This window comes from Cyphellophora europaea (assembly GCF_000365145.1).
Source record: "Cyphellophora europaea CBS 101466 unplaced genomic scaffold supercont1.15, whole genome shotgun sequence".
Classification (NCBI taxonomy): Eukaryota; Fungi; Ascomycota; class Eurotiomycetes; order Chaetothyriales; family Cyphellophoraceae; genus Cyphellophora; species Cyphellophora europaea.
Genome location: NW_008481803.1, coordinates 272301 through 298628, shown reverse-complemented (window position 1 = coordinate 298628; position 26328 = coordinate 272301). Strand labels below are relative to the sequence as shown.

At 50.3% G+C, this 26328-nt stretch overlaps 5 protein-coding genes across 5 annotated transcripts; 4 read left to right on the top strand and 1 right to left on the bottom strand.

The window, feature by feature from the left end:
* Positions 1 to 628: 628 nt before the first annotated feature.
* HMPREF1541_10913 (uncharacterized protein) lies at positions 629 to 1648 on the top strand (the record flags this gene model as incomplete). The annotated part of the gene is made up of 1 exon (XM_008715582.1): positions 629 to 1648. The coding sequence occupies one exon, from the start codon at positions 629 to 631 to the stop codon at positions 1646 to 1648; it is 1020 nt and encodes a 339-aa protein (XP_008713804.1).
* Positions 1649 to 16634: 14986 nt separating this feature from the next.
* Positions 16635 to 17517, bottom strand: HMPREF1541_10912 (uncharacterized protein; the record flags this gene model as incomplete). Its single annotated transcript, XM_008715581.1, has 2 exons — positions 16635 to 17291; positions 17395 to 17517. 2 exons carry the CDS (start codon positions 17515 to 17517, stop codon positions 16635 to 16637), a joined length of 780 nt encoding a protein of 259 aa, XP_008713803.1.
* Positions 17518 to 20629: 3112 nt separating this feature from the next.
* Positions 20630 to 20752, top strand: HMPREF1541_10911 (uncharacterized protein; the record flags this gene model as incomplete). Its single annotated transcript, XM_008715580.1, has 1 exon — positions 20630 to 20752. One exon carries the CDS (start codon positions 20630 to 20632, stop codon positions 20750 to 20752), a length of 123 nt encoding a protein of 40 aa, XP_008713802.1.
* Positions 20753 to 22110: 1358 nt separating this feature from the next.
* HMPREF1541_10910 (uncharacterized protein) lies at positions 22111 to 23400 on the top strand (the record flags this gene model as incomplete). Its single annotated transcript, XM_008715579.1, has 1 exon — positions 22111 to 23400. One exon carries the CDS (start codon positions 22111 to 22113, stop codon positions 23398 to 23400), a length of 1290 nt encoding a protein of 429 aa, XP_008713801.1.
* A 2594-nt stretch (positions 23401 to 25994) lies between these two features.
* Positions 25995 to 26213, top strand: HMPREF1541_10909 (uncharacterized protein; the record flags this gene model as incomplete). The annotated part of the gene is made up of 1 exon (XM_008715578.1): positions 25995 to 26213. One exon carries the CDS (start codon positions 25995 to 25997, stop codon positions 26211 to 26213), a length of 219 nt encoding a protein of 72 aa, XP_008713800.1.
* Positions 26214 to 26328: the final 115 nt, after the last annotated feature.

The window sequence follows — 26328 nt, the reverse complement described above, 5'->3', positions numbered from 1 at the left end:
GTGCTGGATTTGTCCTTGCCCGTGTTTCAGTTGGTTGGGAACATGAATTCTCTTCTCAGAAATGCAAGTGAGTATTGCAAGCCTTTAGGATTCTACCTCAACGTTCCGAGACAACAACGCAGTTGAGTGACAGCGAGGTCATCATTAACACAGCGTTTCTTGACCGCGTTCGCATCATGCCTTAGCCTTAGCAAAGTGTCTCCTAGTGTCCGAACTCGGAATTCCATTGCATAGATTTGCAATTCTTGTCAGCGTCAGTTGGTCTGTCTGATGCCTTCCGTCACCCCTCGGTACAGAGTAGCATGCCCTGCTTAGGAGCGTGCATGTCATCCCTGTCAATCAGGCGCTGTGTGTTTCGGCGTTCCGAGAATTTCTCCTTTGCATACACGAGTATGCAAAGTGCGCAGTTTAGTGACCTGGGCGCCTCTGATACGACATGAGTCCGTCGAATGTCGCAAATATTTCGACGGAGCCACTGCTTGAAGTTGTTGCTACTGCAGCTCCCCATGCCCTTCGAAACGAAATGGCAGCCTCTTTAGCTTGGAATCATATCCCGTGTATTTGTTCCTACGAGTATTCAGCAGACATTTTGCGAAGCTATCTAGCTCTCTACTCAAAGGCCTAAAATATGTCTTTGTACGACCTGGTCGTCGTTGGTGCCGGTCCCTCAGGACTCATAGCAGCCCATACGTGGCTGACCGTTCAACCTCAATCGAAAGTGATTATTTTTGAGGCTGGAAGATTCATTGGAGGAACCTGGAGCAAGGATCGAATCTATCCAACCATGATGACACAGACACCCTTAGGCATGTTCGAATATTCGTCTTATCCAATGGACCAACCCAAGACGACATTCAATGAGCTTTTTTCAGGCGAACATACTTGTCAGTACCTATCTGACTTCTCGCGCTCGGTACAATTCGCGGGTGAAACAATTCATGATCGTATTGATTTCGATTCAAGAGTCACCAAGATATGGAAATCCAACCATTTGTGGACCATTGAGACATCTAAGGAGCAAACAGTCCGCGGTCGAAAAATGATCTTAGCGACTGGATTGACATCTACACCAAAGATGCCGCCTTTCCTGCAGCAGAACACAAGCGTCCCAATCTTTCATTCCCGGGATCTGGCAGTCGCTTCTCCTATCTTATCATCATCTTTTGTCCGAGATGTTATTGTGATCGGTGGCTCGAAGTCTGCGTTTGACGCAGTCTATCTCTTGTCCAAACTAGGCAAAAGGGTATCGTGGATCATACGACCAGGTGGACATGGACCAGGCATGCTCGCTAGCTCTGGTGGTGCAGGGCCTTTTAAGTCTTCTCACGACCTCATCTCGTTAAAGCTGATTTCAAAGATGAGCCCCTGCGTTTTTGAAGAGTCCGATGGTTGGACAAAATTCTTCCACCAATCACTGGTGGGAAGTTGGCTTGTCAAGGCTATATGGCATCTGGTGGATAAAATATGGCAAGCAAACGCGAGCTATCAACGTGATGAGAACTTCGCGCAGCTAAGGCCAGACCGACCGGCTTATTGGTGCTCTGATAATTTGGGTGTGCAGAACACTCCCGATCTGTGGGACACCTTATCTAAGGCAACAGTCGTCCGAGGAGAGATCATCAGAATCGAGACAACAAGGCTGTCCTAAGCTCAGGCTTAAGAATTGAATTTGATGCTGTCGTTGCATGCACCGGGTGGGATGTTTCCTTTCCAATGTTTTCAAAGGAAGAATCCATCAAGCTTGGCCTTCCGATGCCAATGACGGACATATCTCCTGCAACAAAGAAGCACTGGCATGAGTTAGTGGCCGCCGCTGACGCTATCGTCCTCAGCAGATTCAATGCCCTTTCCGAGAATATGATCCTAGAAGGCTTGGAGGAAGAACGGACACCACATCATCTCTATCGCTCTATAGCTCCAATTGGGGACCCTGACAGATCGATCGCATTCCTTGGACTGGTAGGAACTACTCAGTCGCTCCTAGTAGCGGAAATACAGAGTCTGTGGTCAATATCTTACCTCATGGGCGACCTGGAAGTCCCGTCGTTTCTCGAAATGGAAGAGGAGGTAGCTCTGAGAATCGCATGGCGCCGCCGCAGATACCTCGGCGATGGTCACACGATGATCTATGACCAAATTGCAGTAGGTTCATTCCCGCACTCGTGTATATTGACTGACTCGGCAGTATCAATCCATGCTGGTTAAACAGCTTGGTTTGGATCCGCTCAGAAAAGGCGGCGGTTGGCGCGAGTTGTTTCGTCCTTACTGTCCGAAAGACTACAGGGGTTTGATGGATGAGTGGCTAGATTTCCGTCGTAGTGTGGCCGCCAGGGAACATGGAAAAGCTGGAGATAATGGCGACCGAAACGATAGTGGCCAATTATAGTGGGTCAGACAGTGCGGACTCCACACACCACGAGGCTCCTGCTAGACGATCTGCGAAACATCAAAGATGCGCCGAAGTTTGTGAAGCGCCTCAAAGGCGATGTGCGATCTGTTGAACATGAACCCATCATACTGCAGGTGAGGTGACCATCTGCGCAGGAACATATGACGCCTGGCATCCGTCTTATCATCTCCAACTAAGCAGTAATACTAGGCAATTATGTCATTCTCAATTGGTATGGTAGCGTAAGACGTTGCCATTGGGAGAACTTATCTTGTGTATCACAAGTGCGATCCAGGGCCTGTTGGCTACTGAAAAGTCGTATACAGTCGTCATCACGGTGGGTAGGAACTGATCAGTACCATACCCGTCAAGGTCAACCTGGGTAACGGCGCGGTCGATTCTGCTCCCTGCACTATCGAGGGATGTATGTTCAACTAGACGCTCATGTGGGCTGCAAGCATCTTGGGCCTGGCAGTATCGGCACTGATTTCCGTATTGCTCGCTTGCATTTCTGGCTTAGTTGCGTACTTTTCTGATTTCATTGCTTGCTTTAGCGATAAATAGATATATACACGGTGCACTGACACCTGCCGAAATGGCTACTCGTATAAGGTTGGTCTGGCCATTTTGTGACTCTGACGACTACCTCTGAGGGCGAAGCCCCGATGCATTTGGCAGCTGCCTTGAGACAAGGGTACACCACCAAATCATACCATTCGTCCGCGGAGACACTTGCCCTTTTTCAAATGCTCATATGATGCATGGTTTTTTGCACGAATTTTTCCATAAACAAGAAATGGTCGAGAGAATTATTGATTGCGAAAGGTGGAAGCGGTCCATCCTCAAACTCGTGAGTCCTCTCGAAGTAATTCTCCATTCCCATCGGCAAGTTCTTGTTGGCTGCGCCAATGGCGGCCAGAAGTCTTTTTAGCAATGGACATCCCGTCTCAAGCTGCGCCCTTTGGTGTCGTAGCGCTGAGCGTTGCTCAAAGATGACCTGAGGTGTCGAGGTCTCGAGAGCACGCTTTCTCTTTGTTGGACTTTAGCTACGGCTGTGTTGTGACGCTGATGAGGCTACACTGTACGTGCCACCACCAGCGCCGGGTGGAAAGCTAGTGGGAGGCGTTGGGCGCGTTCCTGTATGCGACCGCGCTTTCTTTGCTCGCGGGGCTCGCGGAGTGGCATCGACATCAAGGCTCTCTTCGGATTCCATACTTGGTGTATCAATTTTGCGTTTCTGAGAGTGATGAGCGTGCCAACCATTCATTAAACTTGTGAGGTCACAACCCGGGCCCTCGTCAACAGCATCGAGCCATTGCAAAATCGTTGTTGCTGAGCTCAGCATACTGCTGGCATTTTGAAGCAGCCTGACGGAGGCCTGACGGGCTTGCTCGAGGTTGTGAGTATCGTCAATGATGCTGGGACGCACGATGCTGAACACTCGACTCTCGATGGTGAGATAAGTAGGAGAGCCTGCGAGAATCCTTTAAGCGGAATGCGGGGTAATGGTCGGCCGGACAACTCGAAGGCGCCCTTGACTTGACAGTCTCCACAGCAAGCTCAAAAATCAAACCAAAACAATGAGAAGTCGAGGTCCAAGCTAGGTGAGGCTGAGTGAGAGCCTTGTATGCCAAGAACTTTTCCGATCCCGCCTGCTCTTTACGAGATGTAGTCGGACTATTTCGACTTCCAGCAGCAGGGTCCAGATTTCAAGTGTGATCTGTAGTGATAGCGCGTAATACTACTGTAGGACCGGTCGGTGTGCTCGCATACAAAGTAGGCATGTCGTATCTGGAGCTGACAAGCCCTTAAGATGCGCCTGGTGCTTGGCGAGGCTTCTCTCGCACATCGTCGACGGAGTGGATAACCCGGTCACCTGAGCTCGATTAAGTATTCACAATTGCCCAGAACGAAGAGTGAAATCGAGGCGTTTGGGCGGCTATGCGGAAGGGGCTGGAGCCCGACATCTTCGCTAAGACTGATGCTGCCTGGTCTATTACAGGCGCTGGACTATTCCTCGGACAGCCAATAGCGAGTGGCAGGCTTCAGCCCGTAAAAGGGATCCATATCGGAGCAGTTGCAAACTTGCACAATCCGCATTCACCTGCCTTCGGCATTGCAGCCTTGTGAGTGCTTTAAGCCTGAGCGTTGTAGTATCCTGGCTCGACTAACTAAAGTACATACGTACATACAGTATCAAACGCACTGTCAAAAGTCGCCTCTGTTCTTTTGCTAGTCAAGGATACAGTCGGGATGTTATTACACGGTACGGCGTCCTGCAAAGGCAAGTTCTACAGCGGGATCCCCAAGGGCGATGCACATGATTGGACATTATGAGCAAGTTCTGATGCTGGACGCATGGTGGATGAATCTCCGCAAGAGTGATGAGGCTGTACTATTCCTCACGTAGACATGCCAAGGCGGAGGAGTGATATCGGCTGCAGACGGGGGCCTTTGGCAGACACGAGCCAGCCTATTTGCCTGCAGACCTACGCCATGGCTAGCTGCGATGTAGCTTAGCCCAATCAATTCTCGCATCATACCGCCACTGGTTGTGTCAATGTATCCAGTGGTGGGAGTTTCATGATCTTTGTCCTTCACTACAGTTTCTTCTCACAATGAAACCGCTGACGCAGCGTGCCTGCCATCGCTTTTAACAATGGCCACACCTACCTGACGATCTGCGGTCGAAACGTCGGACATGCGCTTCCTTCAGGCTGCTGTAGACGGCACGCTGACGCTGACCAAGGAGCTGCTTACACCTGCTGGTCCGTATGCGATCCTCTCGCACACTTGGGGCAAAGACGAGGATGAGGTTACGTTCGAAGATATTGAAACGAAGACGGGGGAGCACAAGACTGGATACGCCAAACTGTGGTTCTGTATCATTAGAGATTTCCATTAGAGATTTCCATTAGAGATTTGGGATAACAGGCCCTGGATCAGGTCTAATGTGGGCCAGCAGATAACAGATGTGGTAACGATGAGTTCGCCACAAATCTCATGCAGACCAATCGCAGTCTTCAGCGCCAAAATGAACCCCAAAACATAGCCAATAGCCCAAAGTGCGGGCTAATTCTAGGCTGTTTATGACTGCCAGTACGAGGCTTATCGACAACTTGCATAATTCATGACGTGATTTTCAGCAAAGGCTGGTCCCGGGGTTGCGCCGGGATCAATATCATGTACAGTCCGCGCAGACTGGCCACCAATGCAGATATATTAACCAAAGGCACATTTGACAGTTGGAGTTATAATGGATCCCGGCCGGTGTATGGTCCCTTAACAGAATTCCTTGGGGTTTTCCGAGGCTCCACGCCACAACTCTCTAAATGAATATGAGACATACACCTCGTCACAGGGACAAGTCTTGGACGACAATACCCGAGGTGGGTACGCCCAAGGCAAGCAGCTGACCAACACAGGCGCACATTTTTCACTGGTGTGCTGGGATACGAACATGAATCACTCTTACTGTGGTGTCAGGGTTAATTTTCAGCACAACGCTAGAAACGGCTAACACCACGACCTTACTCTGGGAGTCTAAGCTGCGATTGGATTAATAATTCACGCGTTCGTGGTAGCCTGTGGTGCACCTAAAAACACGCCTACAGGTTGACACGCTACAGGGGTAATATACCCTTATCTAGTTAGCTGAAATTTGCTGTTTGGCTCCGCAGTGCTAAAAATCAGCCCTGACACCACAGTACTTTCTCAGATGTGAACTGTCCGGACGAGGGCTTTAGCTCGAATTCTCGAACGCAATTCTTGGCAGGAGAGACATAGCAGCAAGGGTTCTATCACAAAGTACGCATTAGTTGTGGGGGAAGGGGGCGGCAACAAAAGCGAAGATTAGCCCACACGCACTAGGGGAGCCGGCCGCCGAATCGCTGAGTCGGCATGTGCGAGATCCACCGCGTGGCCAACATTTGGACCGCATTCTCTATCATCTAGGAGCCTTGTTCCACTTCCCTGCTCCTCAGTCAACTTTTATCTGCCTCTCGTAGGCTTCTTGTCGTTAGGCGTGTGTTCGGAGTATTAGCAGCCTGGAAGTATTATCCAAGCATCAGCATTCGTTGAGGTGCGTTGAACTCGATATCGCCAGCTCAGAGATATGTTGCCGCAATCGTATTTTCGCTAATGCATTCTTCATTTGTCGTCCCAGCTCGTCAGCCGACTAGCCTGCTGCTGTCCACAGGGAAGCGGCACAATGCGCCACGATCCTTTGATCTTGCCTCTTCTTCAGCAATAAAGAATTTTCAGAGGCTTTTTGGAACGGCTCGCGTCCCGTCCCACACACCGTCCCATGTGCTCAGCACGCACCATCTTGCACAGAGCTCAAGCCGCCCGGGCTGTGCAATCTTCGTGATGGTATGTCAGCTGGCTTGTTGGTCCCCTCCTGATATTTTCCAATTGGCATGGTTCAGAGTATCGGGATCTGGACCATTGTTTCCCTGGTCAGACGACTTGGGAATCGACGTATTTGCTTTGAATTGACCATGACGCAAGGTAATCACCTTCAGAAGATCGCTACGTATTAGAAGCGCTACAATCATGCTTGCACGTCAAGAACTCTGCTTTCTTCTGTTCAAGGCGTCTATGGACGTAAACTGCAAATTGACCTATGAAGTCGTCACCATACACCATCAGCACTTCTCAGCCATGGATCAGCCCTGCAGTCCGGCTGATCTGCCCCAATTGCCATCACTTACGGAAGTTCTACATTCGTTATCCTATACTCCTGCAAGTCACTTCCTGCTCCCTGCATTCCCATCGTCTCATCCAACTACGGACTTTGTTGCAACAACTGACAAATCCGCAATTGACAATAGAGCATTCAGCACCCAGAGAAGCGCCGTCATAAGCCGACGGCGTAGGGACAGCTTATCACAAATTATTAGCCAACCTGGTGAAAGTCCGCTTAATCATTCCAAGCCTTCGACCGAGTATTTGACACAAAGGGGCCAATCACCAGAGCTTTCCCCTCCAAGGCTTGCCCCAAATATGATTTCCGAGATAAACAGTTACCTCGAAGACAACGCACTGATGCGAGACCCTAAATTCACACGTCTAGGAAAACCAAGGAAGCGCCTAGCTCAAGCACGTATGGAGTGTCGGGAACGACAAATACGATGCATCCCGGTGCATGGATCATGTGAATCCTGCTTTCGAAACGCATTAAAATGCATATTCAAGGGAAGGAAGACAAGAGCAGTGACTAGAGATCATAAACGCCAGACCAAGAGTGCACGTATGCCATGCACATTGCAGGCCAGCGTGCCAAAGACGAGCACACTGGGACCACTAACACCCGAATTATCGGTTACGGACTTCATCTACCGCAAACAACTCGGTCGGCAGGTTGCGGATGGGGAGAATAAGGTCAATGAGAATTCAGCCTCCGTCGCATTCTCGCCGAGCAGATCATCTTCTGCCAGCAATGCTGCACGAGCAAAGAGCGGACTAATAGGACCGTCATTATCATCTTCAGACACTGATCCTGCCGCGATAGCCGATACTCCAGTCCGACTGAAAGCTTTCGCAGCCCATTTCAGCAAAAGTCCAATCCATTGGCTCTGTCTGGCCGATCTGAGGTACTATGCCGACGCTTTGCAGTCTGATCGTCCGGGTAGACGAAGCATGGCGCATGCGTTGGACGCCGCCGGAGCCCTCTTCGCGAATCCAAGGTGCCCTAAGCGGCGACAAAGTTGTTGGTTGTCAGAGGCAGAGCAGCTTGGTGTCGATGATCGATGTGAATATGCTGTTGAATGCGTCCAGTCACAGATCATCTATTCTACGGTCTGTTTCTACACCGGGAATATCTTCCAAGCGGTGTCCTTGAGTAAAGCAGCTGTTTGGCTGTCCAAGAATATGTCTGTTACGGAAGCATTGCCTAGGCGTTGTTGCAGTAAAGAGTCGATGATTGAAGCAGGTCTGAAGCAGGAAACATGCAGGCGTGCGTATTGGATGGCTTACATCAAAGCATGCCTTTGGACCTGTTCTCATATGACACTGCTGAAGGATCTCGACCAGTATCCCCGACACAGTCTTCCCGGAGATGACATGCTCTACACCCTGGGCCAAGTACTGCCAGCCGCTCAAGGTCCCATTTCGGCGCCAGATGGAGTTTTTGACCGATCATTCTTCGAACGAAGCGGTGGAAAATCGCTTTTATCCGTTATAACAGAGATTTCCACGATTCTGAGGCACTTCAATCTATGAATTGAATGCTCCCACGGCTTCGACGGGGACGAGTATTGCAGGTCATATCAACGGACTACCAAAAAACTCTTCGATTGGCTCTGTGACTGCAAGAGGCGTGCGACTCAGGCAACAACGAGTACTGGTACCAGTCCCGTCGAGCTCACTATCTATCCACTGTTTATCGCGCTCTGGATGTATCGCCATGTAGATCCAGTCCGGTTAGACCGGGAGCTTCTACTAGTTAATATCCAACGCGCACGTTCACATGCGTCAGAGATATTGGACACGCTCCACAACTGGACACGCCTCAAGGGATCCTTTTTGGAAGGATTTTGTGTCGAGCTATGTCCACTTTTGACCTATGCCACCATCTCGGCTGTTGATGTAGAAACATCCATTGGGTCAGTGTCAAGGATCCTGGAGCGGAGCATAGGACGAGGAGAAGTTTCCCTGCGTGAACGCTTTGTTGCTGGCATAACAACTTTGGACGAGGTGATGCTGAGTAGTCAAAGTGCAAAAGACTGCCTTCGTCCAGTCCAGCGTCGGACCTCGCAATTACTGGCGAGCTGCAACTTTGGTCCGGCCTCGAAGCAGAGGCTCTTTCGATTCCGTCACCCCATGTACGAGATCTGCACAACGATTCCCGAGGTCATGTACAGCGCCCCTCTGAACATTCTCATTCTAGCGGTGAAACAACAATGTTACGATTTGCATGAAATCGACCTGACCGAGTGGGACATATGCGAGATATCCATGTAAGGACTAACGCATATCACCATTTGATGGGCATCTGTGTGGAAGCATTGGCATTGGTCATTTATGAAATGCTACGATTGATGATAGGACTGTGCTCACAACAGCAGATTGTAACTCTGCTCGCAAATATCGTCATGGCACGTTTTGTCATTGATTGATGGTACGCTGTAACATCATCGCCATTTTTGCAGTCCTCGTAAGCCTTTCAGGCTCATTTATTTCTGGCTCCGTCCTACGAGTCTTTAACGCGGCGGCCTCAATGGTCGTCGGTTTCTCCAGTGCGCTCAGATAAGCTTGGTGGAGATCTGACGCACGGGCCACAACGACCACCAGTCCGCTGTGGCCCGTGCACCCTCCGACTAGCCTTGGCGTCACAAATTCGCTGGAGTCGGAAGCAAGGTGAGGTAGGTCCTACACAAGTTTTCGGTCTTCAGACTGCGAGTTGTTCCCAAGAAAATACCAAGCAGCACTGGAAAGCTCTACAAGAAGAACATCACGGGATTACAGCACTAGTGTCTACAGTCGCCGACGAGTCTATAGCGGCTCTCCCAACCATTTGCATCAGGAGCGCCACTCGTGCTTCTTGCAGGATATCCTTTGGTCGGCGAATGCCTGACGAGTGATGGATATCTTCTGTTACCCATACTACCGGGTTATGGAGGGCGCTGAAAAAAAGTCGTTGATGCGTTCGGGTGGCCGACGGCACAAATTTTCAAGGCAATGGGTACAAACTAAACTTTTGCCTCTTGGTGCAGTCAGTGATACTCATTCACTCAAAGAGCGAAAGCTCTGCTTACCGAATGCCACTGGTCAAAAACTGACACCACCCACTTATCCAGTCTCTTTCCGATGGCGAAACGGAGTGCTAGTACTATCACATTGGCTTGATATGCCCTCTATGGGTATAATCCCTGCCACAGTCGAGATTCTGGACGAGGAGCACCTGGGCTGTTTAGTGCGGTCCGACACGCACTAAATGCGTGCAGATGACTTTGGCTCTGGCTCGCATCAACGCGTCGCGTAGGTCCCAAAAGGCAACTAGAAGATTTTTCAGATTACCCATTCAGTTGACAGATGCGCCATGATTTGACTGATCTTCCACAACGCATTGGCATTTTGTACACGTCGGTTTGGTGACTGCGGTATCACATCCACGCCCGAGAGCATGTGAGCACTCTCGCTGCTTTCAGCCCCTGTATGGATGTCGTAATGTAATAGCAGCAGCATATAGACTACCGCGGCGTCAGCAGAAGCAATTCAGTAGCATTCATGACTCAGCTCGATACTACATTGGCTTCCGTAGCTTCTCGACGTATCGGTGCAACCCATCCGACAGTTCGTACAGGTATCAAGGTATGGTGTATAGCAATAGTCAAGCGGAACCGGGAGTCAAACCACCGTGTCTACGGGACACAAGATTCCCCACCCTCAAATCTATCATACTCAACAATTGCAGAGTGTCGTTCTGGTGAGAGCTTTTCAAGCGTGTCAACGATGTACACGAGAGTTCTGGCAGACACATGCTCCCTCCGCAAGTTCGCAAATAGACGAAGATACTGGTCAATAGTTGGAACCTTTGTGAACAAGAATATCGCTCTTGATCACAACTCATACCGAAAAGGGCGCCCCTGGCTTGCTCAACCAGTCCAAAACCCGAGGACGTGCATTTTGCGTACATCAAAGAGACGCACCTGCGTGCCATGTGTTGACTTCAAACCCCCGCGGCTTTTGCAATGCTTGAAGAAACCGGTCATCGAGTGGCCCCTAGAGTATCCCAGTTCTCCTTGACGAGGCCCTCTCCCCTTCACCCCGGAGGCAGGATCGTGACTCAGGTGTAGCGACTTTCTAGTAGATCTAGGAAGTGCCCCAAACCAGTAGTGAGAAACGGCGACTTACGCCAGTAGATGTAGTCACTCGTCCTCGGCCTCAGGTAACGATATTAACAAGGATCGGAAATCGTCTCCCTTTCAGCAAATGGTCAAGGATTGAAGTAGCATTTCCTTCAAAAGACTTAGAGCCTCGTATATTCCCAGTGAGACGTCTGTCTCAGCGGGATCGTCCGCGCGCGCTCTGTGTTCGTTGCCGATGTCTGTTTCCCAGGCTATCCACGATGGCCGTTCTGCGTGGGGAGCCTGCAGCTTCGGTTATTTCGGCGTCTTCAGGATCTCGTCCTCACTTTTGCTTGTTCCCTCCCTATTGGCAAGTCTTTTGGCGTTTTCCACGCATGGTCCTCACGCGAAGCGCTTCGAGAGCAAGCTTTGACAGTCTCAGACCGGACTTCTACACGGCCAGTCACGGTATCCGAAATATTATCAACGTCTCCACAGTCGAGGAAAGCTACCTGCTTCTTTGGCTTGATTGTGGCTGATTGCTGTTTCCAAGCATCATGATATCTTCTTGTATTCAGTCTCTCCGATGATGAAGGCTTGGTGAGATAGGATACTTCGCGAAGGGCATCTGCGTTTGCAAGAAGACTTGGTCTATCACGGATAAAGGGTCCGTACAGCCAAGTAATGTCATTTTCTTTATGCCAGTGCAGGCTGTTGGGATTTATAGTGCCGAGTCGATAGCCCGATTTGGCCCAGGCACGCCAGCAGGCATTTACTAGTCTAGTGCGGTCAATCGAATGTGCGCTTCGTGTATTATATCTCCAAGATGCGGCGACTTCCTCTTCCGTCCAAAGGAAACTGAGATAGTCGACCTGTACGACGACTGGTCGACTCATGTCGATATCGTCTTTCGGCATTGGAATCGAGATTTTGTCAGGAACGGCGGAGGGAGAGATCTGTGTAGGTCTACAACATCCAGAAGACCGATACATGCTTTGTGCCTCGAGCCAGCATTAACCCACTATTCGCACTATGGCGGGTCTTTATACCGGGTCACGTCAACAGTACCGCCCGCAGGACGACGCTGTATGTGCCGGCGCTCGCCCGCTTCGCGGACGATCCGTGCTGCTTGGCTGGGTGACGTTATCCAGGTTTTGGTTGCCTGGAAAGTAGCCAATTGGCACGAGGTCCCCGACATAGTTGGAATCTTCACACATGCGAGCAAGTTGCATGAGTCGAAGACGGCAAAACTCGTAAGATAAAATTCCTCTTTGCGCGGTTATAACTGTGCTTCGCTTCGAGTACGATGTTACATTTGATCAGCCGACCAACCAGCCCGGCATACGCTTGCCTGTTTGATCAGCTGACTCTTGGGGGCCTGCATCTTGCAATTTTTATTTGCTAGAAGCTGTGCTTGGAGCTAACGCGATCTGACACTTTGAAGTATTGGCTGGAGAAACTAGGTGCTAAAGTCCCACCAATTGAGGGCGTTGGCAGCGGCAATAACCATCACATACAGTGGGCACAGCAGTATGTCAGGGAAAGGTGACTGCCCAAAATTTGTCACTGCGTATGCGTAGTCGTTTATTTCGAACACGCGGAAAACGAAGCCGGCAGAAGGATGCTGGAAATCAGCATCTGAGCCTTCCGGGGTCTTACATAGAACTCTCATGATAGTGGACCCATCTATGGAAAGCGAATGATAGAAGAAGCAGAATGCCCGTTAGTCCATGGGCTGATGGCGCATGCATTTTCTATTCACGTTGAGCCAAAAGCAGAGCAAGGAAAACTTCCACAGCTACTTGCAGGGAGCCTACCCACCTTGCCATTCTTGTCAGATGCAACCAACTGTCTATCTCAGCTAGCACCATCTTCTGTCAACCAGTATCAGTGCAACGTTGGTGGCGTGGTGGTATGGTTCAATTTCTTCAGATCCTGGCTAAATGCGGCGGGGATACCGGAGCGGTGGAGTAGAACCCCCACCCTTACTAGCGTCAAGTTTAGGCATGAAATAACAAGCAGGGACTCTGCCTGAAGCTGAAATGTAAGCTATCCCCGAAGCTCTTTAGGCCTTGCATCGGCACATAGCACTGGTCTACAGCCTGTCAGAAGTGTCCACAATACTCTCAGGATGATTTAGTCCAGGTCTTGTATGGATGGAAAGCCCTCGGTGGCGTACAGTCCCTGTCTATTGTCCGAGAGCTCGAGCAAGGTAAATTGTTGAGAACAATGGTCCGTCTTTTGTGTTCAGATCGGTCGCTTCGAGTACGGTATTTCATTCTGATCAGCCAGGGCGAATGGCTTTGCAGACGCTCAATAATTGGTCAGAGGTTCGTGTTAAAATCACTACTGAAGCCGCGCTCAAGGCTTACATACCCTGTCTTTTGAAGAATCGGCTTGCTAGACCAGGTGCTGAATCGCGCCAAAGGACGCCGCGGACAGCCTCAGTCACAACGTTGTGAATATTGGCATCAGCGCAGAATGTTGTAATTGAAGTCGGGCCATAGTCGACAAAGCCTATATAGTACTCAGAATAGCGTACGCCGATCTTTCGCCCTGAACCTAAAATGAATGTATCGAGCTCCAGCTCAAAAGCGGATCTGTCGACGAGAAACTTGCGCTTTTTCGAACATCGACAAGGTTATTTAGAGCCTAAGAACCCGCGAGTACAACGCCAAAGACGATGTGTTCAGCGACCAGCTGATAAGATCGAGGGGCTTGAATGGGTCCGATTAGGACATCATAAGAGAGCATGGCGAAAATTAGGCTTCTAAGCCTAGCATTAGGCTACCGCAACAATGAAAGGCTTCTGCATGCTTCTACCAATGGCAGAAACCAGTGGAAACATGCCGCACGGCACTGTTAATAGATATAACTGCTCCTCATTAATCTGTTATTCACTGTCACTGTCACACTCAGCCAGAACATTATGCGTGCAATAGCATAGGAAGAGGTCTCGAATACCATTCCTACAACCCCAAGCCCCCGCCCTGATCCATAGTCCGAAACCTCACAATCAAAGCGGGTCCCTAGCGTTTCATAGCTACACTCATGTATGAGCGAGCGTGTTTTGTAAATGAGAATATGCTGTCTCGATAGATATGGTGCCTTTTTTTCTTGCATAGGTAGAGATGCGCCCGGACCAGTGATCCTAACAAGGAATAGAGAACGGTTCTCTGGCACAGTTCTTTAGCTTGACGAGATTCAGGAGTACTAGCCTACTCAGCCTTTCTGTAAGCGGTAACCGTTCTGGCAAGGATAGCTGCGCCCCACAACTTTGAAAACACCTGCACGCACAGCAAGCCGTCTAAGCCATGGATCTCGGTGTATCTTATCCGTATGCAAATCCCGTGCAGCGATACCCATTGAGATATATTCTGAAGCAAAAACACGCATCGACTAGTCGACTGCTTTTCAGTTGTGGCTCCAGCGATAGCCCTACCAGCAGATTCCTCCGGGTACGACACCCGACCCTTCCATACCCTAGTCTCGTATGATGCATTTGCAAATGTGTGGAGATCCAAAGACGAGCATTCTAGTGCTTTTGCAGAAAGCCACATCTCCGATCGTTGTTATGTGGTAGGCATGTGGACCGTCTTCGTTATGATTTTGATAGTTTGGCCTCCGCTCTCTAAACAGAGTAGCTCTCGAAGTTTATAACAGAGTGCAAACAGCCTAATCATTTGTGAATTCATACATGGAATCATTCTCTTGTCCTGACACCAACGGCGCAGGACCAATAATACCTGCTTCCGACGGGAGTTTCATTCCTTACATCTCTCTGTACGATAACGTCAGCTTCGTTGCCAACGCCTCTAGTTTGGCTCTCACCCAGTCCGCCTACGGAGATGGACTTGGCGAAGCAGAATCAGGACGAACCCATCTAACTTACGGATTGTTGTCTGCCAACAAGATCGATACTAGCGGCAGTATTATCCTTGACAACGCTGGTCCTGTGGCTGGTCAGGATGTCTCGGCGAAGCAACCGTATCTTCCTTATCAATCATTACCGATCACCACATCAGCAGAAGCGATGGGTGACGATGATTTCAGACGTGATGCAAACGTAGAGTCGCTGTCGGATCGACCTCTTACCTTGGAAGAGGAATTACAGACGAGCCGTAAGTCCAAGGGGGTGTCGTATGCGAAGTCATACTTACACATCTTACTCAGGCCTTGTGGCGAGTTACAGCTCTTCAGAAGATACAAGACACTCTGGCTATCGTCAAAAACACGCCATTGTGGAAAGACGATATAGGACCCACCTGAACTGCAAGATAAGGGAGCTACAGAGCGTCTTGAAAACAGCGGACCGTCCTATCCTTACGAACGAAAAATCCTGCCTCGAAAAAGGACGAATCTCCAAGTCTGCTATACCGCAGCACGCTATCGAATACATAAGCGAAATACAAGTTGACATCAGGCACATTGTGCAAGAGAACATGTGGCTCGCAGCTAGACTGCAAGCAGTGTCGTTAGAAAGGGGAAATAAAGCAATGATGTTTGCTAGTAGTTAAAGGGATGAAAGGTTCCGGAATGCCGCTGTTACGTTCTGATTCCTTTCCTCAAACGCGGCTTTTAATCATGATACGGGGGAACGGTTGCTGGCGTAGGGGGCAATATACCCTTGCTCTGCATCCTCACTCGTCGGTGGCGTGATTGTTTCGTCCCGAAGGCGAAATAAAACACGGGGTTCTTACTTTACAACTGAGTCGCCTGGCATGAGGCATTGTTTTGTCGCTGATTGAGAACCCCGCAATAGCTTGCTCAGGGAGACTGCCTTTGTCGTTACCGCTGTCTTAGAACGCTCAGCTTGAACCCGACGACGGCTCTGGAGGCTTACCTCGACGGCCTGGATACTGCAAACATTCGTGATCGCTTGCGGCCATGCGGTTCTTACAAAACGTTTGTGTATTCAGCCCTAACCTAGTGACTGCACAGAGTCTGGAAACTAATCCTCAGACTGGTGGTGAGTTCCCAGATAATTCATTCTGCTTCTAGATCATTCCTTTGTCGCAAGTTGTCGATCAGCGCGTGGCTTTGGTTGTGATGTCCATACTGTGAGGTGGTAGATACATGCAGTGAAGATGCGTACACCGACGTCGTCCGGGTCTGAGCTCTTGACCGTGCTCGTCCATCTGAGCTCTCCATTCGGTCATGTTCCAGAATCGCATTGGGTTTTGCAATTAGCGCCTGATTTACATAACTGGCTCAAACAATCTGGACATCACATTGGTAGAGCACTAAAGATTGTAGCTGGTCGGTACTCGGCGCCCGTGCATCGACGTGGTCAATCAGTCAAACCCGCTCCTAGCTGCAGTGGTAGAAGTCGCGCAACCTCACCTAGCTCGCACCTCTAGACAAAGAGGTGCTGCAATTCCATTGCCTTGCTGCCCAATACTTCCTCGAACATATTCAACATCCGACCTGATCAATGTCATCTGCACAGTCATCAACTATGACTGGTGTAAGCCGACGGCATCGAGACCTCTCTGCTGAAGAGTCAATTCCAATTGCTGGATCCTTTTCTCAAGACATACTCTTTCGCATTCCATATGGCGCATGTTAACTTCGGTCTCGTTGATGTAGCGGATAGCGTTCCATAGAATGTCATTCTTGGACATCTTTCCCAACACAATCTCTCCATGCAACGGCCGTGAGCACACAAAACCTTTGGATCGTGCCAAGGCCTCGTGGAGCTCCCAAATTCGCGCATTGATGTTCTCTCGATACCTCTGCTCGCTCAATGCATGTACGTGTCGTTTATCGTTCGGGTTGTCCTTAGTCTTGAGTGCTCCCGATGGACGCACCCTTCGCGCTGTCGACGGTGCAATGCAACTGTGCGCCTCCTGTGCTCTTGATTTATTGTTCCACGCTTCGGCCCCAGCAGGTAATGTGGTCTGCATTCTTCCCTCTATTGACCGGAGAGATGGATTTTCGTCGGTTGGAAAAGACATGCCATGGGTCACATTCGTCGGCTCTTCCCCGGTATACGATATATTGACTGCGTTCTCGTAGCCGTCGAATGCATTAATCGAAGTCCGTGAATAGCTCCCAAAGATTGATACGCTAGTATCAATGCTGGCATGTCCGAAAATGTCAAGGAACTCGTCCTGATCCTCGTAGTGGTTTAAGCCACTGCTAGTTTCAACACGTTAGTAAATGGCTGATCATTCGCGAATATTCTTGGTGTTGAACTCGACAACAGGATTGTACTTGCGGGATAGCAGGAGCATCATATGCCGCATCCGCCACGTTGTACATGTTCACAGCTATCCGAATCTCCGTCTGCAGTAGCTGTAATAGTGAGCTGCAAGCTGGGTACTGTGCTTGTCTCATGTTGCTAAACTATCTGACAGGTGTCTCTCATTCCCATGTGCCATATATGAACTAACTGGCTGTCAACGGTTCTTCTCGGGACAAGACTTTTGCGTTCTCACTTGCAAGCTATCGCGTCCAACCGAGCCGTCATGTGGCCCTCGGGTCGACCGTCTATGAGGACGTCTCTGCTTGCAAGGTTCCAGCATAGGTAAGAGGAAGCATTCGCGCTGGGCAGGCGCAGCTGCCTTGGCATAGGGATCAGCTATGCTGGGAAAGCCCGATAAACTCCGACCAGGAATCCTCGGACAGCTCCGGATCCCTCCTCAGCGTCGAGAACTTCACTTTCCATAGCACCTACCGCAGTGAAGTAAAGACATTGTGCGCCATAAAATGAAAACTCTAGCTATGTCACCGGATGCGTTGCCTGACAGGCAAACTCCGTTGCAGTGGTGGTACACATGTGCACCATCATTTCTGGTTGCGGCTGTCAGCTCTGTTCTTGGCCTGGAGAAGTTCTGCGCCGTCTGTTATGGCTAATCACATGCGAGGCGATTTACTTTTAGGCCTCTCCTCCTCCCGAACTCGCCGATGGCTTTCTCCCGAAATCTGGAATATGATGGCAACCTTGCTCAGACTTCATAAGCATTCGCTGCACGCAGCTTTCAGCTTCGATATGCGCCAAACTACCACTCGGTGCCAGACGACTGAAAGACCTAGCTTGACGTCAATGTCGGAATCTATCTACCTGAACGTGTCTTGTATGGCCATCACAAGCCTTCTTTGGCAGGTCACAAGCCCTCAAGTAGCTACAATTGGGTCCAAAGCTGCTGCTCTTGAATTGCTGTCATGATCGTAGGCTGCTGTGAGCATAGCAGTTCATCAAAATGCTCATGGGGAGCATCAATAATGACCGAGGCTGCGGCACCTGCCACACTATCATTGGGCTCAACGTGGTGTCGAGCAGGCGAATGAGAACAGGATTTACGGCTTTGCGATCTTGATGTAGGTTTGCTCTGCTGTCTGAGGGGTTCCTGCACTTCTGACCGCTGTGATATACACGCGCTTCCGCCGTTGCCGCAAGCTGTCCGTTCTTTGGATTCAGCCGTTTTGTTGCCGTATCTCGTCATAGTATGTGTTGTACCTTGAACGAACGGGCGTCGAGATTTGTCCATCGTTGCCCCGTGTGTCTCGAACGTGCAAGGAATACCATTCGAGGGCAAATTGACCCAGTCTTCTCTGTAGGTCGCAGTAATGGTTGTAGGAAATCGTTTGTTATTGGATCTGCTCTAGCATTAAAAAGTCGTATAACTTGACGTGAGTGAGTAGTCGGTGAAGACGCGACTCTGGCCAGGCCCATTTTCTGATCAACTTTGAGCAAGAAAGCCGGATCAATCTGTTAAATAGTTCTGGTCGTAGCTCGCTCCCTAGATCAGCTTGATCCATTTCTCTCCGCCGCGATGGAATTCAGTCCCGCCGCTTGGAGGTTAGGTCCTGGGTGAGGCGCGATCTGCTCTCACCAGACTGGTTTCGAAGTTTCGAAGTAGCACATTCGCCTGGCTGGCAGTGAGCAGAATGTACTTTGTTGATTGCAAATGATCATGTCCATGGGGCGGTCTTGGAGTACGACATGATCTGCCAGGCCCAGTCCTGGGACCAAGTCTGCAGTGAACAGGTTCTGTATTGTTGAGGCAGTGATGACGACGTGGACTGTTAGCACCGCGTATGTACTGTAGTTCTGCTTTAACTTCAAACCGGGACGCGGGCGTAAGTAGGAACGCATGAATACATCCGAGTTCTCCTTCAGAGGAGAGTGGTCCCAGTGCAAAAGTCAATCAACATAGCCCGCAGTTTTAACGTGAGCAATCACGCCACGATGTCGATGTTTCGGACCATTAAGAGGATATCACAATTGTCTCTGACCCTACAACGCATCCGTTAGTACCATGCATGGTGTCCTGCATCACGCTATCCTTTTTGCGCCAATCAGGATCAGTAGCGGTGGAGATGGTGGAGAGCGACACGGAAAGTGCCTTGTCCCTCCAACGTCCTCCCTCCAACGCCCCCCACCCCGGAGCAGTTCATGGGCTCAAGGAATGTATGCTTGGATAGACCTCGATTTCCACGAATAGAGTTCAACACGTTACGCCTGCCAACGATATGCCTTTGATCCCATAGTCACTCTCCGAATTTCCGTATAGACATGATTTCGACTGATACATACTGCTCTGCCGTTCGCGCTCTCGGAAGAGTGTTGCCTCTTTCCAGCCTAATCTGGAAATGACTCCTCCACACGGCGCGCATCGAGATATTTCGTGCTTACATTGCTTTTGCGAATGTACTGAATTGGTAGAAGCTCTGTGAGTTTACCTCATCTTTCCTGCTACATCAGAAGCCGTCAGAATAGCTTGTTGACTGCCTTGCGATAGGTCCCACCTTGGTTGGGCTCTTGTTCATCAACTTTCTTTAAACCTCTTTAACGTGATTCCTACCTCTTATTGCAGAGTCCGCGTCGTGCGTTTACTCTGTACAGGATGCCACAGTCAAAGACCAATCTGAAGCTGTCGTCCGATGCTGTTTCAAGGACATAGAGAGATCCTCCACGTGGACTAAATACTTTTAGCTGATTGGTAGGGCTGTGGAACGGCCCTAGTGATAAATACCAGGTCACGCTCACAGGGTGGCCTGATTAACGTTTCAGACAGATCCTTTTGTCTATAAGTATGTCTCAAGCCGTTCATCTCTTACCGACAATCATGTCTATACGGCAAAACAAAGATCCTCATTCTAACAAACCTCTGCGAAGCTGTTCAGCCTGATACAATGGCAGATATGTCCTTATATACGGACTATTCAACGTATCCTGTGGTGGATCACATGCACCAAAGGCTGCATCAACATCAGCCCCTTGTTCGATTTAATCGCAAGCCAGTCGACCCCAGCACGTACCCAAATCACCCCGATGTAGACATACGTGACGCCGGTCACGAGTATCTGATCGAGATTGAGGTGCCAGGTATCAAAGATCCCGACAAAATCAGCTGCCAGTGGACTGGCTCAAAGTCGATTGTCGTCAGCGGCACGACGGAGAGACCAGCATGGTCGGTTCAGCCAGAGACTCGGAACACCGGTGATGTGCCGACACGCGACGCTCAGAGCAAAGGTTCATCTTCACAACCAACAAAGCCGTTTCTCCTCATTGGTGAAAGACGGATTGGTCCTTGGCAACGCCACATTTCGTTTCCCTTCGATGTGAAGCCCGAAGGATTGCACGCAAATCTGGAAGCGGGATTGTTGAAGTTACGTGTGCCGCAGAAGAGTCAGGATGCGTCAACAAGACAACAGAAGATAAAAATAATGGTAGAACACTAATAAGTGGGAATCCTGCATTCGGTACGAAATCTATCCGGATGAATCTGGCAGATTCTCGTCACTCCAGATAAGCACTCTCAACTGCTGTCTCATTGTCACTTTCGTAAACGTCGACAGTCACTATTTTGTACATGGTGTTGTTGCTATGCAGGACATCATCTCTATAGAATTCAAGAGTGCAGCATTTAGTAAAGAAGATGGTGCAAGACATCGTACAGTTGTTTCACGTGACCTGGCCCGCTGTTGAACGATTCACGATGTGCTCTTGGTAGCGCACAATTCATAACATGTCGAACAGCTCTTTGATCTCATATCTGGCGCACAAGTCTTTTGGCGATCTCTGTTCTTTGGAAACTCTTCCAACCAATCACAGCTCGAGATTGTGGACGGAGCACAGTTCATCGAAGCCATCGCTCCTCTCAATGGATGCACGGACCTTCACGCGCTGCCAACCACCATAGTTTCGTGGAGGCATGCATGCAGCGACGTGGAAAAGGCTAGCTTTCCTCCTAGCCAGACGTCGTTTCTTGATACTTTGGAGGGACCCAATCGGATAAGCCACTGGATCACCATCGTCGTATTTCACCTCTATTTTGGCGTGCTGAAGTCAAGACTATCCATGCGGACCTTGCCAATCTTTTGATGTATCTGCCAACGCCAAGACTAGAAAGGTGTGTTGGACCCACCTTAGCCGTTCAAAGAAATACGGATACGGCCCATTGCCTGATCGCTGCCACCATGTGGGCTGAACTTTACATAAAGGTCAACGTCAGTCGCATGGAATCTCTCAGACTGCCGGGAAGCCCATGTTGCTGATGTGCTGTGACCGGACGAGATACAATAGCTCACATGAGTCGCCGCAACATATATGCAGCGCCGGTCAGCGCTCTGGTGCTGTCTATTGTCGTGGTGATATTAATGCTCTTTGTCACCTTCCACAAAATCAACCTCACCTCCTACGGACTGTATGATAGCCGTACAAGGTCAACCTACACAGCCATTTCCACCATAGTCGCAACGATTATTACAACATTCATAACATCACAGCTCCGCACTTTGTGGCTCAAAGAAGTGGCCAGTCAGGCTGCCCAGGCGAGAACGGTCACAAGAGTCGATTCGCGCTGGCGTCTTGCGCTTGGCGTTGGCTCGTTGGCAGAACGACTGGGGGGGTATGATATCCAGCTATCCTACTTGGCAGCGGCCTTGATAACAACAGCGATTGTGACCTGCTTTAGTCCCGCCATGTCAACCAGGGTTATCAACGACTACACGCCTAAAGTTTCTGCCGGCGAGCCATATAGATCTCCAGGACTGTTCTGCGCGAACGTGGTCGACTCAGGTTCGCCTCCAATCGATGGGACTTACTTTTGGCCTTTAGGAAACGGCAGCGAGCTATGGGTAAATGCACCAGGAGCGACCTGTCCCACTCGGTGGGCGGTCAGACTTACTTATGGAATCAATACCGTCGCGCCAGACCAGTATGTGTACACCGACTCCGGTGCCAGTGTTGATCGCTCTGCCATCGGCACCCCAAACTCGTTGTACTCATTCAGGCCTGGCTTTGATGATAGTCTGCAGAAGCTTATGATGGTTGCCGACTCACAAGTCATTGATACGACTCACTGTGTGCCGGTAATGCGGTCCAACCCCGTTTCATGCCGTCGAGGAGGCAACCTTGAATTTGGCACGAATACCCTTGTGGCGATCTCTGACGAAGGCGCGTGCTTTGCCAACAACACCATGGTAGTTGACATCCAGACTGAACCCGCGATGTCGAAAGGTTTGTGTACTGGAAGCGAAGTGGGACAGTCGACGGCGGTCATAGGGGCGTCCGGGTCATACGCTGCTTGGCTCGCGCTGGCAATAGGAGACGAGGACAACTTTAACGCCATCCATGAGTCATCCCAGCCAGGAAAACCATCTGCGGAATACGTTGTGACCTGTGATTACGATGTTAGAAACGCCTATGCCTTTTACGAAGTGACTCTCAGCACCCAAGCCACCCTCAACGGCACAACACTACGCTTGGTGGCCGCACAGGGCGATAACAGGTGCGAACGTCCACCGTCGTATGGTGCTGATCTGTCTGGCTTGTTGGCGGAGGTAGCAGCATCCTCTTGGCAGCTCTTGAATGAGAATGCCGGAAATGATGGTTGGTTTGACACTCTTGCACAGTTCGCCTGGCACAACGTCGAAAGGAAGAAGCGGACCATGTTCGCCTTCAATAACTCACGAAACGGATTGGAAGACGTGCTTGGCCTTACAGCTGCGCTGGTGGGGGCGTACATGAATTCTTCACTTGTGCCAGTGCCTGCAAAGGCAATTGTGGCGAATATGAGGATCGGTTCCGGCCGCGCTTGGGCAATTGCGTTCGTTGCACCTCCCTTATTCACGGCAATAGCGATCGCCGTTTTGTTATGGAAACTTTCGAACGGTGCGGAGAGCCGACTGGTAGAAGACTTGATCGTTGCTCCCAGTGGGACAGAGGGTCAGTCGCGATATGTTCTTGTGGACAGAGAGCCGCGGATGTGAGCAAGCAAAGGAAGCGGATGACCTTGCTTGAAGAGGCTGCAGACCGTACCGCCTCTATATCGTGTTCACAAAATACCCTAAACGGCAAGGTCTCACGTCCCTAGGGGGCTCGCTAGACCCCGGTAGTAATTCGCATCTATGCTACTGAGCTTATGACCAGAGGATAACGACGCGCAGGGATTGCGTTTGGCCGCGTTTGTCACTGAGGGGGGCCGGTATACAGCTTTTGTTGCGTCTTCTCGATGCTCGACCCACCACTCGCAACGCTGGCATGCCAGCATAGACATTCTTTCGGGCTGCGTGGATTCATTTCCTAGTGGGAGTACGCGCCGGAGTTGCTGACCTGGATAGCGGTGATGGGGGCTATCGCGGCAGTTGGGACGCCAGAACGCGCGTTGGGAACCATGTTGCTGCTACGTTGAGTGAAGCGACTACGCATTGATCCCTGTGAGCAATTGCAGGCGTTGTCGTCAACCATTCCTGTCATTTTCCGAGACGACCGATCCAGACGGAGTCAAGATCTGGGATGAGCTGGAGCAAAGGGGGTGTTACGCGACCGGCTCGTAGTACAAAAGATCGAATAGAACGAGACGAGTCGAGCAGCTGTTTCTTTTCAAGTTCCAGCCCTTAGAGGAAGGAGCAGTGAGGTTCGGTGATCGTACTGTTAGGCAAGACTTGGGTAAGTCTGCGAACACGTACGGTTGTTCTGCTTGCGAGATGGTATATCCATCGTTGTCCTACCACTTGGAGGGAAGCCGGTAATTTCGGAATGTTTAGGTGGACGGAAGGTAGGCGTTATGGCTCGTTTTCGCGCCTTCCTCTTATAAGTTCGAGTCGGGAAAGTACACTCGGCCCCTTGCCTTTCGCATCGAACACAAATTAGGTCTTGAACATAGCACTTAATCTTTCGTTTTCGGCACCTATCACAGGCTTGCGCAAGACGCTTCCGTAGCTTTCCCTCTTTTGTGAAGCGTGCGTCCATTGGTTGGAACTCGCCCTTCCGGCCTTGCGTTGACCGCAGGAGGGCAGGGCTTTCCGTTTTTCGCTTCAGCAATGGACATGCGTCGTGTTCGTCAGCAAATTTACTGCTCACAATACCTCTGTCGGGATCATCTGTACCGGGCCTGGAGTACGGACGCAACGGGATATGGGGAGATGCAAAGGGCGCAATACTCCTATCAGCATGGAAAGCATGACCAAGAGGCAATAATTGTTGCGCACCGCGCCCGTAATCAGAGGACCTTGGAAGGAAATTCAGAGTGTTTGGCAGGTCATCTGCGCGTGGGTAGACGTCGTGGGCGCAGATCGCTTGCGCTTGTGGAAAAGGATGCGATGGCGGATCGAATCTGTGCAGCAGCTGACTGAAAAATGGAAGTACTGGTGTCTGAATCGCCATTTTACAGTCGAATTTTATGGAGTCGACACGAGTAGACATCAAGTAGCGGAAGCTAGATTTTCGAAACTTAGCTGCGGGTGGAGAACGTCAGATCTGGCTCAGATAAATAGTAAATCCTGGGTAGAGATAGAATTCCTCCGGCCCATGGACCGCATCGGTTTAGGGCATGTCGGACTGTCAGGCGGTGCTGAGCGTCTCAGGAGGGGCTCGTCCCCAAGAGCTGTAGTCAAACTCTAAGATCGCCACCTTTTTCCAGGCTCTGCATTACATCCTTCGATCGTCAACGACGCCAAGCATGGGTCGCAGCGACTGAAACACGGACTGTGCCATGAAGGACTATCGAGAACTGCACTCTATCGACCGTAGTTCGGATTGGAATGGTGGCGGACAGCAACAAAGAATAGCCCATTTTCAGAAATACTTCCAGCCCTATCCCTGAGTAAAAGTCGATGCTTGCGAGCAATGTGGATACGGTGGGAGCTTATTGCCCGTAATTATACGTAGCTTGCATCGCTACCAGATAACCTCGCGCATTAAAGATGAGTGCAGGCTGAAGAATCTGTCGCAATGTGCCCGCTTGCCAAGGTGCATTCGACGTCAAGGAATCTCACAAGGCACCGGAATATGCGGTTCTCATCATATAAATAGGAGGGTTGAAATTTCACGCTCGGTGATTTTAGTCTTAAGGTAATCATACGCGTGGGTTCACACATACTGTGTTGACAGGGAAGAGCACCGCCAAGCTTAGTAAAGCTATAAACATTATGTGCCAATAGTACCGATATCCGCTGTTCTATGCCTATCTTTCGGAAGTGAAGACCTAGAGTAACTTCGTGAGGCGTCAAGTGCTGGCTTTGGTTAAAAGGAGTATGAGATAGGTTTCGCTTTCATTGTTTGCCCTTTGACTTGTTCAATTGGTGATCTGGTTGTCAATTTGATGCGGCGGCCAATTGGATGAAGCCCAGTGACCGAGCGAGCTCCTTGACGTGCATGACACCGTGACCTGTCACATTTTGCAAAGGACACGGGCCTCGATGCGAACCTAGACCTGTCACCAGCTTTCTGTCATCCCGGGCTGCATCTATCACTATAAAGCGCAGGTGTTGGGCTGAGTTTTCTTGCTTTTCTACGCACCACTTGTGTCAGGAGCTTTGCACCATCAGTATGACGCAGCCACCACCCGTTCTTCAGCCAAGTTATGCAGGCTTTGTCGCAAACACATCTGACGCGGCTCTCTTATTTGAAGCCTGTATCCAAGGCCACCTTCCCAGACTTCTTTCTCGATTGCCCAGATCCGGGCGAGGGATGGACGTCAGAAGTGGCCACATATTCGTGTTTGAAGAGCATGAGTCCTGTATCAAGCGATGGACAGACGGCATCCACTGGAGCCCAAGTCGAGTCTTGGATTCATTCATAGTCTACCGGGAACTTGATGACGAGGAGAAGGGGACAGGAAAGCGTGGACGGCTCATCCCATCAGAGGACCGAACACGCGACCACCAGGAGCCTGCCGAAAGCAATTTGTACGGCTC